This window comes from Chamaea fasciata, unplaced genomic scaffold, assembly GCF_029207755.1.
Source record: "Chamaea fasciata isolate MVZ Bird 193981 ecotype frontalis unplaced genomic scaffold, bChaFas1.0.hap1 SCAF_19, whole genome shotgun sequence".
NCBI lineage: Eukaryota > Metazoa > Chordata > Aves > Passeriformes > Sylviidae > Chamaea > Chamaea fasciata.
The window spans coordinates 10,499,265-10,513,588 of NW_027094104.1; the positions used below are offsets into that span (position 1 = coordinate 10,499,265).

General features: G+C 51.9%; 1 protein-coding gene across 1 annotated transcript in view; it reads left to right on the forward strand.

Moving 5' to 3' along the window:
- DNAH9 (dynein axonemal heavy chain 9) overlaps window positions 1-14,324 on the forward strand; it is a 137,106-nt gene that overhangs the window by 71,814 nt on the left and 50,968 nt on the right. Inside the window, exons 51-58 of the mRNA XM_066200303.1 lie at window positions 700-888; window positions 2,559-2,794; window positions 4,685-4,807; window positions 5,780-5,984; window positions 7,509-7,673; window positions 9,193-9,333; window positions 12,308-12,478; window positions 13,428-13,550. Of these exons, the coding sequence (XP_066056400.1) occupies window positions 700-888; window positions 2,559-2,794; window positions 4,685-4,807; window positions 5,780-5,984; window positions 7,509-7,673; window positions 9,193-9,333; window positions 12,308-12,478; window positions 13,428-13,550 (1,353 nt within the window). The remainder of the gene's footprint in view (window positions 1-699; window positions 889-2,558; window positions 2,795-4,684; window positions 4,808-5,779; window positions 5,985-7,508; window positions 7,674-9,192; window positions 9,334-12,307; window positions 12,479-13,427; window positions 13,551-14,324) is intronic.

Below are 14,324 nucleotides of genomic sequence, written 5' to 3' on the forward strand. Positions count from 1 at the left end.
CTGTTGAGCACACGGATGTGAGCTCTGGGTCAGAAGGTCCCGAAGCCTGCAGCTGTGGGAAGCTGGAAGCCGTGTCCGGAGCTGGGCTGGTGTGTGCAGCATTCCCAGGACTTGTATTCCCTTCCTATTTCCAATGGTACTCCAAAAAGTACCAGTGGTCAAATAAGTGATCTGTGTGTGTAAAGTTAATTTATTTTATGAGGAGACACTGAACCCTCTTCAAAGCCCCAGCTGCACTGTCTGGACATTGGATGCTGATGAAAAATGGGTAGGAGGGAGCTTTTTTTTTTTTTTTTTTTTTTTTGACAGAATCTGAAGGGAATTGTGATCAAAATCCCACGTACCTGGTGTGATAATAAATTGTGTGAAATACAGAAGGCTGTGGAGAGGAGTGCTCTGTGTGGGAGAGGGTGTAAGGAGGTGGGAATCTGTGGTGTTAAGGCAATTAACAGCTGATGGGTGTGAATACCTCCATAATCTTTCCCTGTGAGGGTGGGCAGGCCCTGGCACAGGGTGTCCAGAGAAGCTGTGGCTGCCCCTGGATCCCTGGAAGTTTCCAAGGCCAGGTTGGATGGAGCTTGGAGCAACCTGGGACAATGGAAGGTGTCCCTGCCTGTGGCAGGGGTGGAATGAGATGAACTTTAAGGTCCCTTCCATTAAAGGGATCTATGGGTGATCAGTTTGACTTCCAATTTGCAGGTTGGGGGCCTCGCCTCTGAAAATGTGAGATGGGCCGAGGCCGTGAAGGACTTCAGACAGCAGCAGAGCACCTTGTGTGGAGACGTCCTGCTGGTCACGGCCTTTGTCTCCTACCTGGGCTACTTCACCAGGAAATACCGCCAGGACCTCCTGGATGGCATCTGGAGGCCTTATCTGCACCAGCTGAAGGTAAGTCCTGACTCCTCTGAGAAGCCACTGGTGCTGGGATTAACCATAAATCCTGGTGCCCACGGGGCACCTCTCGCGTGAGGGACGTCACTGTGTCCTCACCGAGCTGGGGTGAGGATCAGAGCGTGGCCATTTGCTCCTCCCTGGGGAAAATGTGCTGTCCTTGCTCCATGTACACAGGAAAATCCCAAACACAGAGCCCGGCCCCGCAGTGTTGTCCACGGCCACAGAGGAAGGGGGAACATGGAGAAGGAATTGGAGCAGGCAGAGCTCGCTGCCAGCTCTCCAGTAGGCTTGGAAAAGCTCCAGGTGTTCTTTCATTCTGGACACGAGCTCTGGTCGTGCTGGCCGTGCCTCTCAGCTGGTTTTACCCATGTCTTGCTGTTAGGACCAGATGGAGATCATTGTGCTTGAAACTTGTTTAATATTTCACTAATTTTAACAGGTTCCTCATGCAAATGGTGCCAAGAAGCTTTGAAATGAGGCCCCAGAGATGCCCAAATCAAATTGCTGACCAAAGCAGACAGTTGCTTAGGCAGAGAGAGGAAAACTTCATTCTGCATTCCTTAACGCTAAGCCAGAAACTTAGTCTGAGTGGTTTCAAAAATAACTTTCTGTGCTTAGAAATGTCAAGGAAGTGTCTGTAATTCCAACGGAAATGAAAGGCCAGTTCTGCTCAGGCACCTGGCACAGGTGACTCTGGTTGTCACACCCAGAAATGGCCTCCCCTGCCAGAGGAGTGTTTCTGGAGCTGCTGGTGCTGGTTTGTAAGACAGCAACAGCCTTAGGAGGGGATTAATTCTGTCCTTCCAAGGTGTCTCAGCGAGCTGAACAGGGCAGGGAGCGACTCCAGCCAGTGGGACTGGGCTCTGTGGGAGGCAAAACCCCTGAGATTGTTCGTACAGGTCGAGTTTGTTCACTCAAACTGAGCACTGGGAAACAAAACCAGATTGGAAATACCCCACAGAACAGGAAACCACTGATAAATCACAAAATCACGGAATGCTTTGTGCTGGAAGGCACCTTAAAATCATCTCATTCCAACCCCCTTGCCTTGGGCAGGGACACCTTCCACTAGACCCTGTCCACCTTCCACTAGACCCCGTCCAACCTGGCCTTGAACACTGTGAGCACCCTTTATGATCCCTGAACATCCCCTTCCAGGGGTCCAGGGACAGCCACAGCTGCTCTGGGCACCTGTGCCAGGGCCTGCCCACCCTCACAGGGAACAATTCCTGCCCAATCTCCCATCCAGCCCTGCCCTCTGGCAGTGGGAAGCCATTCCCTGTGTCGTGTCCCTCCATCTCTTGTCCTAAATCCCACTCCAGTTCTCCTGAAGCTCCTTTAGGCCCTGGAAGGGGCTCTGAGCTCTCCCTGGAGCCTTCTCCAGGTGAACACTCCCAGCCTGGCTCCAGAGCAGAGGGGCTCCAGCCCTCAGAGCACCTCCACGGCCTCCTCTGGACTTGCTCCAGCAGCTCCACACCCTGCTGACACTGAGCACCAGGGCTGGGGCAGCTCTGCAGGTGCGCTCTCACCTGAGCGGGGCGGAGCGGCAAAACCCAAAACCTCCAGCTCACGGGAGGATCAGGCGCAGACAAACACAGCTCACCCATTTTTAGCGGAGCCAGCTTTCCTGGGAGTCACCAGGGATCCTTTCTGTTTGCCTCCAGGTGCCCATCCCCGTGACGCCAGGCCTGGAGCCGCTGTCGGTGCTGGCGGACGAGGCGGCGCTGGCGGCGTGGCAGAACCAGGGGCTGCCGGCCGACCGCGCCTCCGCCGAGAGCGCCGCCATCCTCAGCAGCTGCCAGCGCTGGCCCCTCGTGGTGGACCCCCAGCTGCAGGGCAGCCGATGGATCAAAGCCACCCACGGCCAAGGGCTGCGGGTGATCCGGGCGGGGCAGAAGGGGTAAAGTCATCCTTCTCGTGCTAAAATCAGTAAGATCGCGGGTAAAGTCATCCTTCTCGTGATAAAATCGATAAGATCGTGGAAAAAAAGGTTCTCTGATGAGTTAAAGTTAGGAAGTTTTATTCAGTGTGGGGTTGATGCCTTGGGAAGGCTGAGCTGGAACAGAGACGACACAGAGCTAAGAGAATAAACAGATGTTCATTAAAATGCCTTTAAAGACACACCTTGGGCAGGACAAGAGCAGGAGAAGGATTTGTTTTGTGTCCCTGCTCTGTGCAGGGCTGAGTGACACTGACTGTGAGCTCAGAGCTGCACCCCTGGGCAGCACAGAAAAACATGAAAGCTCAAACTTAAAGCATCAGGGTGGCACAAGAGTCGCCTGCTAAAGGCGTGTGCACACATCACAAAGCTCTAGTCCTCTCTTTATTTATATAAGTCTTACAGACTCAAAAATGCTTATGCATTTGCACAGTCTTAGCACCGCCTATCCCTGCTTCATATTGTAATGAGGTGAGTCCTTCACACCTGTGCAATTCTTCTCTTAAATTGGGTCAGTGGTCTTTGAAATGGGTCAGTTATCTTGAAGGATGAAGTCAGAGACATCAGTGACCTTTTTACCTTCATCTTGTTGGCAGTCTATGTGACCTCTTGGGCATAGTCCAGGCTCTCCTGCTTGGTTCCAATCAGTTTCTGTGTCCAGGTGCAGTCATGGTTTCTTCCATTATCACAATGGTCCATCAATCTCATTTCCCTCTATGAGCACAACTAAAATGAGCAAGTAATATATTACCTACGCTCTAGCTTAGGCATCTAATAATTATTAACTCTTCCACTTCATCTCTACTCTTCTAATTTAAATCCTAATCAATATAAATTGCTTCTATCCCTTAGCTAAAATCTTAACTCTTTAAATTTTATCTCTCTCGTGTGGTGGCCACGGGATGTGCCTGCCCGGAGCGTTGGGTGAGCAGGGGACACTCAGGTGCAGACGCCTGAGCCAGTCACATTGAGGGAAACCTGCTCGTGTTATCTGCTTGTTCATTACCAAAATGACAGAGATTTCTCATTAAATCGAGGGTCTGTTTAGTGCTGGGCTCAGTTACCATAGAAACTCCTCTGAGGCTGGTGATGGAGTGAGCAGTGAGCTGAGGCTGAGTTGGAGTATCACTGAATCCCAGAGTGGCTTGGGCTGGAAGGGACCTTAAAGATCATCCAGTCCCAGCCCTGCCATGGCAGGGACACCTTCTACTGTCCCAGGCTGCTCCAAGCCCCATCCAACCTGGCCTGGGACACTTCCAGGGATCCAGGGGCAGCCACAGCTTTTCTGGACAGCAGGCCAGTGTAGAGCTGTGGTGTCCTCCCTGGGGCTCGTTCCAGGTGTCATGTGCTGGTTTAGTTTCATCCAGGAGGACGAGGAGGGCTTCAGACCTCTTGGAGAAAGAGATGCCTTGGGTATGGAAAGGTCACTGTGTCCTGCAGACCAGCTGGGCTGAGGCTGCTCCCACCAGCTGGACGTTCTCATTGCAGCACCCCTGCATGGGTCTGGATCAGTTTTTCATGGGAAAGCCTTTCCACCCCTGGGCCTCATCTCCAGTCAGACAGATGTTTTTTCTGCTGTGTCACAGATTGGTTTCTAGGGTGAAGCAGCCCGAGTGGGATCCCTGTGGAGATCTGGGAGCACTGGGGTTGTTTCCCAAATACAGAGAAACAGGCAAGAGTGACCCAGGCCTGGTGCCTCCAAACTCCCGTAGATTTGGAGATGCCTTGGGGTTGCCCAGGTGTCCTTCTCCGAGGTTACCCAGGTTGTTTTGCTGGTGCCTCCTCAGAGAAAACAACGGGCAGTGTCACATCCTGCCCTGCTGCAGGAGGCACCAGAGCTGTTTCTCACAGGTATCTGGACACACTGGAACAAGCCCTGGCTGCTGGGGACCTGGTTTTGATTGAGAACCTGGAGGAATCCGTGGATCCAGTGCTGGGGCCGTTGCTGGGGCGAGAAACCATCAAGAAAGGCAGGTGAGCCTGGGGGGGTTTGGGGACACCTGGGGGCTTTGTGCTCTCTGCTCCTGCCCTCAGAATGTGGGTGCTCACGCTCAGCAGCATTAACACCCTGCCCTCAGCAGCCAGGGCGTTTTAAATCAGGCAATCACAGGTAATTCAGCCATAGGGTGGCTTTGGAAACCGACCTGAGTTTCTCATTTCATTTCACAGCGTCATTCAAACCTCGTGCAAAAGAGAGACCTGTAATTCTCCCATTGTACCCTGACCTTGGGGTCTGCAATTGGCTGTTCTGACACGGAATTATTACCAAAATAGCTGCTGCTGTTGTGAAGTAAAAGTAGCCTTGGATTTTAGCAAACACCGCGCCGCGTTTAGAAATGCAGCTACAGGTTTCAGCATCGAGGGTATCAAGTGTTTCTTAATGAGGTCAAGTTCTCATGGCAGCTGCTGGTCACCTCCAGCAAGAGAGGCAGCCAGGGAGCTCTTTTCCCTGAAGTTCTTGGAGGATTATTTCCCTGCTTGCCTAAAGCATCCCAGGGTGTTGTAAACCGGCAGGCAAGGCGAGCTGTCTGTGAAATTTAACGGGGAAAACATCCTGGGAAGGGGTTTGGCTGCAGGATGGAGGGGCAGGATTGAAGTGTTTGGGGGATGTTGAGCGGGGTGGTGCAGCAGGGAGGGCGGCAAATCCCTCCCGTGGAACACTCAGACATCCCCTTTTGTGCATCTCTGCTGCCAAAGCTCCCTGTGAAATCATGTCTTTGCTAACAAAGGGGAAATAAGTCGTAAATCACAAAGAAAGTCCCTGGGTTTTGTGTTTCCAGGCCCAAAATTCAGGGGAGACTCTGTGGGGTTTTTGCCTTAAATCAGAAGTGATTTAAGTGTGTCCAGTCTGAGAGGCTTTGCTTAAATAATGATTTTTGTGACGGAGACCCCCCCGTGCCCTGTGGTGACAGCCCCTGGCTGATGCTCCTTGTGCCCAAATTCCAGGTACATCAGGATTGGGGACAAGGAGTGTGCCCTGCACCCTGCCTTCCGTCTGATCCTGCACACCAAGCTGGCAAACCCCCACTTCCAGCCCGAGCTGCAGGCACAGTGCACCCTCATCAACTTCTCCGTCACCCGCCACGGCCTCGAGGAGCAGCTGCTGGCGGCCGTGGTGCGCCTGGAGAGGCCAGACCTGGAGGAGCTCAAGGTCAGCACCTGGGAACACCTGGCAGCAAGCAGAAATCATCAGTAGCATCGTTATTATACTTAAAATTTATCATAACTATAATTATTAATGCTGTTGTTATTATTGTTGTTATTATTATTGGTGGTGGTCTATGCTGAGAGGCCAGACCTGGAGGAGCTGAAGGGCAGCACCTGGGAATTGTCACTGGCAGCAAGCAGAAATCATCAGTAGCATCGTTATTATACTTAAAATTTAATTATAATTATCATATTTATTAATATTGATATCATTATTGTTGTTGTTATTGTTGTTGGTCTGTGCTGAGAGGCATCCCAACCAGAGCTTTCCCCCAGGGAATTTTCTGTGAGAACTCTAACAATAGGTGTTTCCAGCAGGGACATGGTGTGGGATGCCACAACAAAGCCCAGAGGCAGGAGTTTTCCCCGAGCAAACACAGAACGGGGCAGTCACACCCCTGTCACTAGATGGACATGAAAAGAACCACACTCACCCGTCAGGATGGGAGATGAGAAAGAAGGAACTTTAGTTTTGAGTTCAGGGTTTAAATAGGGTTTGGGGGGCAAGGTTGACACCTCTCTGACCCCACTGGCCAAACCACAAGTCCATCAATTTGTCCTTCTCGCTGGAAAGGAATGTATTATTTACCAAACATCAGTCCTTGTTTATGAGAACTCCAGTACCGAAATGTAAAAACACTGGAAAGCTAAAAAATCAAGGCGACACACCCCGGGGGAGAAAGCGTGTCCTGGAGGAGTTCAGCTGAGAGTCTTTGTTCCCACCATGGGCAGTGTTAGTGGCTGGTGTTTGGGATGGGGAAAGAAACACCAGGGAGGGGGGACCAGCACCTGCAGAGGATGCAGAGGGCGCTTAGAGACACGGGAAGGATTTTCTCTGTCATTCAGAAATCTGCCCGTGCCACAGGAGACTTGTGCTGGCCTCAGTCTGCCTGCCCAGCTTTGTCAGGTCCGGCTTTAGCCCAGGAAGCCGCTGGGGCCAGGGGGCACGACTGGGAGCAGGAGAGCAGAGTCCGTGGCTTTGCCCTCAGTTTTGAGCCTGAGCTCTCCCTGTACTCACGTTGGTGCCCAAGGGAGTTTATGAGGTTCTAACCCCGTGTTCCCCATTGCTGGTGAGGCTGGGGTGGGGTGTGGTGGTGAGAGCAGAGGTCCAGCAGGAGAGGTGAGGAGCACCAGGGACTCTCCAGGCTGACTCGACCCCAAGAAATGAGGCACGGAGACACAGGATGTGTGTTTGCGATGGGGATAAAGGTGATTTCTTCCTGAGTCATTTCCAGCATTTTCCTACATTTCTAGCCTCAGCTCTCCTGGTGCTTTCTGTGCTGTCCCAGTTTGTTGGATAAGGAGTGATCCCAGAACTCTGTCCATTCCCCGGGCTTGCAGAGAGCAGGAATAAGCACTGCTGGACTCTGGCAATTCTCAGCGGGAAGCCCGTTCCCATGTGAAGGTGATTAATCCTTACTTTACCACATCCTTTACGGCTAAAACTCCCTGGATTTATTATTTGCAGTCAGATCTCACGAAGCAACAGAACGGATTCAAGATCACCTTGAAAACGTTGGAGGACGACTTGCTCTCCCGGCTGTCGTCAGCATCTGGGAATTTCCTGGGGGACACAGCGTTGGTGGAGAACCTGGAGACCACGAAAAGGACGGCTGCAGAGATTGTGGAGAAGGTACAAAGACGCTGATAGCCTGGAGAAAAGCATGTCCGTGGTCCTTTAAGGATTTCTGGGTGGAATGTGACCTCTGCCCTGCCCGTCTCCGCTCCGTCTGCTGAGCAGGGAATAGAAATTGGTATAAATTGGAAATGCTCTCCATTCTGGAGAGCTCCAGGCCATTTAGTTCTTTGGAGCTTTTTTTTCCCTTTTTTTTTTTTTTTTTTTTTTTGTGTGTTAAATGACCTATTTAAGACCAAGAGAAAACATTGGTGCCTGATGTAAAGACAATAAAATTTACACACTGTATCAAAGCAGCTTTAAAATGTTCCAGCATAATCCTGGCTACATCACACTGCCTCTGTTAGGCTGGGTTTTAGTACTGGCCAGGGACTGGAGTCTGGGGAGTTTGTGATCTCGAGTAAATCTGAAAGAACTCAGGTATTTCATACCCCTCCACTCCTCAGAGTGTAAATCAGCATTTGTGTGAGCCGTGTGAGCACTGCCGCCTGCACAGCTGCCCTTGCTGGCTGTGTGGGCTCAGGTAAATGCCCAGAGGTTTTCCTTACCGCTGAGGGAACTTGGGAAGTGTGGTCCCCATGCCAGGATTGTCCCAGGACTCTGGTGGGGACATTCAGCTGCTTCCCTCTGCATTGTCCCCATCCCCAGAGCCTGGAGCCCCAGCCCCATGTCCTGCCTGGCCAGGGCTGGAACTGCCTCTCTCCTCCCAGCCAGCGACCGAGTCATCCTCCCTCCATGGTAAAAGTCAGAATTATTTGCCATTCGTGGCCCATCAGGTGCATTCACCTCCCCTTGGGCTGAACCCCCAAAGGGGGTGTTGGAGGGATTTTTTGGCATGGAAAGCCTGGCATCTCCCCCTCAGAGTAGGTGTTTTGGAAGTGGGAAGTGCTTCGCCTTCTAAACCAGCTGTGCTGTGCAGCTGCTCACTGCCAGCAGTGCCAACAAAGCATGAATTGGAGAGTTTGCACCTGGATTGTGTGAGTTTGTCCCCACCTGGACTGCTGTGGGAGGGCCCAGTTAGAGGTTCTAGTCAAGCCTCACTCTCCCTTTGGTCTGTCTACCCAAAGAAAGGTGTTCAGCCAACATTCTCCTTGCCATGGAAGCCCTCCCTGCTCTACAGATGAAGAGCCAGCTCTGGCTCTGAGTTTGCCAGAGCTGTTCCTGAGCCCAGCACTGCCCATCCCACAGCAGATTCAGGCTCATCCTGGGCTTCCTTGGGGTGCCCCAGCCAGGTGTGCTCGCAGCAGCTCACCTGACAGCACAGAGGAAACGCCCTGTGGTGTTTCAGCAGGGGCTGTGTGATGCTGTGCCGGCTTGTTCTGCCACAGGAAGGAACTGGGTGGAAAATGCACTTTAAAGGAAGGTTCCAGAGGGGGAGGATGCTGCAGCTCCAGCCTGGCAGGGGCTGGTCCCGTGCTGGTCACTAGTGATGACTCTGTGGCCAGTGTCCACCCCCCAGGGCTGCAGCCACGGCCCAGGGGTGCTGTGACAGGAGCTGTGCTGTGTTTCCCCGCAGGTGCAGCAGTTCAAGGTGACAGAGGGCAGGATTAACGAGGCCAGGGAGCACTACAGGCCCGCGGCCGCCCGCGCCGCCCTGCTCTACTTCACCATGGAGCAGCTCCACGCCGTGCACCCCATGTACCAGTTCTCCCTGAAGGTACCTGTCGGATTTTGCCTTGCTCTGACCCAGACACGGGGCTCCTCAGAGGTGTTTTAAAGACTTTTATTCCGTTTTCAGTCTCACGTGAAGAGTGAGACAATACAGATGTTGCAATTCACGCCATCACAATCAGAACCCAACTATTTCCTAATTGAAATTCATTATAAGTGTTCCTTGGCCTATCAGCTTTTGCCACACAATGCTGTAAATTCTTTGAAGTTAATAATCTAAATTACCCCTCGTGGGTCCTACCACAATGCACCTTCCATAGTTCTGTTTCTCCAAAGTATCTGGTTTTATTTGCAAGGCCATCGTTTGAACCTTGTTTCCAGCTCCATTTCTCTCTCAGCAATGTCTGTCCCATCCCACGGCATTTCTAAGTCACCATTTCTTATCTCAAAGTTTGCACACAGATCCAGACGACCTGAGCCTTCTGTCAGGCTTTGGGAATTCTCCACAAACCCATTTCCCACAGTGCCTGCCCTCCAGGGGGGCACATTCCCTGGATTTATCTCTGAGCTGGTGCTCTGTGGTCTTTTGAACCCTGAGGGTTCATTCTTCCCCTGTTGAGCTGTTCTTGGTCACCCCCAGGGCAAGGACAGGCAGCTCCTGTCGTGGGCTCTTCTCTGAGCTTGGAATTGAAGTGATCTCGTTTGGTTTTAGGGTTGCTTGGTCTTTCAGGTTGCAGCCAGATTAACCAGAAATTCCTGCTGCTGTCCAGCCTGACCCTTCCCTGCCCTCTCTTTGTGGGGCTCATGAAATTGGAACGGCAGTGTCACGGAATGACACCAGGTTTGAGCCCATCCAGTCCCACCCTGTCCACAGGCAGGGGACACCTTCCACCATCCCAGGTTGCTCCAAACCCCGTCTAGAAAAAGTTACAGCTTTAATATTCCATGAAATGGAAAAACTTTTTTTTTTTTTTTTTTTTGTCATATGAGAAAGGTATTTTTGGAGGGAGAAGGGTTAAATGAGCATCCTGGTCTATCTACAGCCTCTTCCAAACAGTTCCTTACCTTGACAAGTGACCCGGAAAAAGGAATTGAGGAGAGGCTACGAAACGTTGAGCCTCATCCACAAAGGAGCTTTTCCTTTTGATAGCTGCGACTCGTTTGTTGAAGTAATTTTATCAGGAAAAAAAAAAAGGACAGAATATCTTTTGTGCCTCTTGAAAGATTCATCCCTGGCATCATCCATAATAGATGCAGGGGTTCCTGAGGTTTCACCTTTAATCCGTGTCTCCCAGAGTTGGTTTATGTTTCCCACCAAACATCAGCAGCGTGTAGGGATACATGGGAAATTATTGGGTGAAATGTTGGGGTTTTTTTATCTAATAAATTTTGACGACAGATCGTAAAGCATCGTGTAAAGATGCACAGGGATGATTTTAGAATACTTGCCACACAGCTGGGAGCCCATTACAAATTAGAACACAAAGATTTATGTGCCGCTCTGCAGCGCGCTTTAACGCTATTTAAAGAAACGTTAGGCAGGAAAATGCATTCTGCAATTATTTAATAATGCATTCGGTATCAGCGTTACTTTAATTTGTTGAGGCATCATTTTTCCTGTTTGGAACCCTAAAAATAAGGCTGCCAGCACGGTCATGCCTTGGCCAGTTGGTGCCATCGATGTGTATTGGCCTGGTTCTTTCCTTTAGCTGGGCCCAGCACACGGAGCCTGTGCATTGCTAAGCAGGGCTTGGGCTTTGTGCTCTTGTTAATTCTCTTTTTCCAGCTGTATTTTAGGATTTGCTCGTGCTTTTGCTTTGGGCGGCTCTGAAGGTTTTTTTGTCTTTGCTCATTTAGGTCAGAAGTGTTGTTGCAGTGATCCTTAACCTCTTGTAGGAGAGGGTTGTTCTCCATGCAGACACCCACCCCTGAGGGCACTTCAGTGACTGCTTCAGCTCCCTGCCCCCTGCCCTCCTCAGCCAGGCCTTTGCTGGATCCAGACAGCAAAACACTCATGGGACTTTAAAAAAATTAATTTTCTTTTTTTACTTTTTATTAATTTTTTAATTTTTTGTTTTGTTTTTGTTTGTTTTTGGTTTTTTGGGGTTTTTTTGGGTTTGTGTTTTTGTTTTTTTTTTTTTTTGTTTTTTTTTTTTTTTTGTTTTTTTTTGTTTTGTTTTGTTTTGTTTTGTTTTCTTGGAGGAATTGCTCTTCTCTGAGTTGAAATATTTGTGCAATGGGAGATGTGTTTTCCTCCTCTGCTCCACTCTGGTTAGACCCCACCTGGAGCAGCGTCCAGGTTTGGGGTCCTCAGCACAGGAAAGGTGTGGGCATGAGTGAGCAGGTCCAGAAGAGGCCACGGATATGATCCATGAGCTGGAGCCCCTCTATGGAGCCAGGCTGGGAGAAGTGGAGAAGAGAAAACTCCAGGGAGAGCTCAGAGCCCCTTCCAGGGCCTAAAGGGGCTCCAGGAGAGCTGGAGAAGGGACAGGACACAGGGATGGGGCGAGAGGACACAGGGAATGGCTTCAGACTGGCACAGGGCAGGATTAAAAATGGGATACTGGGCAGGAATTGTTCCCTGTGAGAGTGGTGAGGGGCTGGGATGGAATTCCCAGAGCAGCTGTGGCTGCCCCTGGATCCCTGGCGGTGTCCCAGGCGAGGTTGGACGGGGCTTGGAGCAGCCTGGGACAGTGGGAGGTGTCCCTGCCGTGACAAGGAGCTGGAATTGGATGGGCTTGTGCTGGAGTTTTATCCCATGGAAACCACCCTGGAGTCTCTTTCCTCTGGCAGCTCCACTCCCTGCAGAGACAGTGGCTGTGTCACCCCGGCAGGAGCACACTGGGCACAGAAACATCCCCTGCACCCTCGTGCCAGAGTTCCCTGCGCCCTCTCTGTGTCCCTGGTTGGTGTCTGCGTGTTCCCTGCCGCGCAGGACCTGGGCTGGCATCACTGGGACACCTCAGGGCTGTGCCAAGGGCATCTCCCACTCCCCCCTCCCGCTGTGTCTCCTCTCCCAGGCGTTCCACATGGTGTTCCAGAAGGCCATGGAGAGGGCAGCCCCTGCTGAGAGCCTGGAGGGGCGTGTGCTGAGCCTCATGGACAGCATCACCTTCTCCGTGTTCCAGTACACGGCCCGGGGGCTCTTCGAGAGGGACAAGCTGACCTTCAGTGCCCAGCTCACCTTCCAGGTAACAGCACCACCCCCCCCGGGTGTGCCAGGGCTCAGGGCTCAGGGCTGGGGGGTTCCTTGTCTTCTCTTGGAATCACAGAATCGTCCAGGCTGGGAAAGCCCTCCCAGAATGCCTGATCCAGCCTGATCCCCACCCTGTCCCCAGCCCAGAGCACTCAGTGCCACCTCCAGGAATTCCCTGGGCACCTCCAGGGATGGGCACTCCAGACCTCTCTGGCAGTTCCAAGGCCTGAGCACCCTTTCCATGGGGAAATTCCTGCTGCTGTCCAGCCTGAGCCTCCCCTGGCCCAGCCTGAGGCCGTTCCCTCTCCTCCTGTCCCTGTTCCCTGGGAGCAGATCCCAAATTCCCCCCGGCTGTCCCCTCCTGTCAGGGATCGTGCAGAGCCACAAGGTCCCCCCTGAGGCTCCTTTTCTCCGGGCTGAGCCCCTTTCCCAGCCCCCTCAGCTGCTCCTCACAGGATTTAGTCCTGCCAGTAACAGGCACAGATTCTGTGTTGCATTTGAATTACGCTGTCAAAGGTTCTTGGAGAGAGCAATTCCTGCCTGCAGGACCTGCAAAAAAAGGCAAAGCAAACTGGCCTGGAGGGCCTCTTGCCCTGAACCTAAACAAGTGTTTGCTGCAGAGCTGCTGTCCCATATCCACGGTGTTTGTATAATTTTAATGTCCAACCTGCCCCTGCTGCCAGAGCCTTCACCTCAGGGTGCTCTCCACCCACCTGAAAGTCTTTTCCACACGGTTTTCCCAACTTTTTTTCTTCCACACTCATTCCTGATCCTCTTTTGAGACACTCAGAGCACCTACCTGGTGTGTCTCTCCGACACGTGACACTCTGCATATTTTAGCCACCCGTTTTTCAAGCACGTTAATTGAATAATTAATCTGCTGGGGTTTGTTGCTGCTCTGGATCCTGGCCACTCTAGGATATCGGGTTTGTTTGGAATTACAGATTCTTCTGATGAATAAAGAAATCGACTCAGCAGAGCTGGATTTCCTGCTCAGATACCCAGCAGAGCCCGGAGTCACGAGCCCTGTGGAGTTCCTGTCTGACCATTCCTGGGGAGGGATCAAGGTACCTGATCCACGGGAAACCAGCTCCCCTCATCTCCCCTAAAAACACCTCAGAGGGTCCTTGTGGCATTGGGTGAACAAAGCCCTGCCTTTGAGGGGCAGCACAGAAAGGCCACAGACAGGGAGAGTTCTGCAGCTCCAACACTGGTTTTGAGTTCTGCCCCCTGAGATTTGGGCTTCTCCCTGTTAGACCAGACTGAGAATACCCTCGTGGGTTTGTGGTTTGGAAAGGACAGGGAGATGCCCCTCTGTTTGGGAAGGATTTCTGCAGGGATGTGCTGGGGGTGGAGCTGTGACGGCTGCCAGGCCTGCAGGGAAATTCTGCCGTGGAAATGGGCAGATCTGACACCTGCCACGTGTTTGGAGTCAGAGGGGAGGAAAAGCATCCCCCCCAAAAAAAGAGAATTATCTCATACTTGCTCCTATTTGTCAACAAATGTACCTGATTCAGCAGGGTGGGGTTTGTTTTCTGAAAAGGGCCCAAATATTCTCCACCTCGGGCCTGTCCATTCCCACCTTGCTGGAGCTGGGATTGTGTCTCTTTGACTGTGCTGCTGATCAGCCCCCGGCGCCACTGGCGACGTGAGAATCAATTTTATTCACGGCATGTTTTCCCTGTGGGACTTGAGGACACGGCTTGGTGCTGGCTTGATGGTTGGACGTGGTGATCTCAGAGGTCTTTTTCCAACCTTTATCATTCTGTGAGTCTCTATTACTCCTGCGGGGCCCAAGGATGATTTTGCCACCTGCCTGCAGGTGGTCCATCCTCCAGACA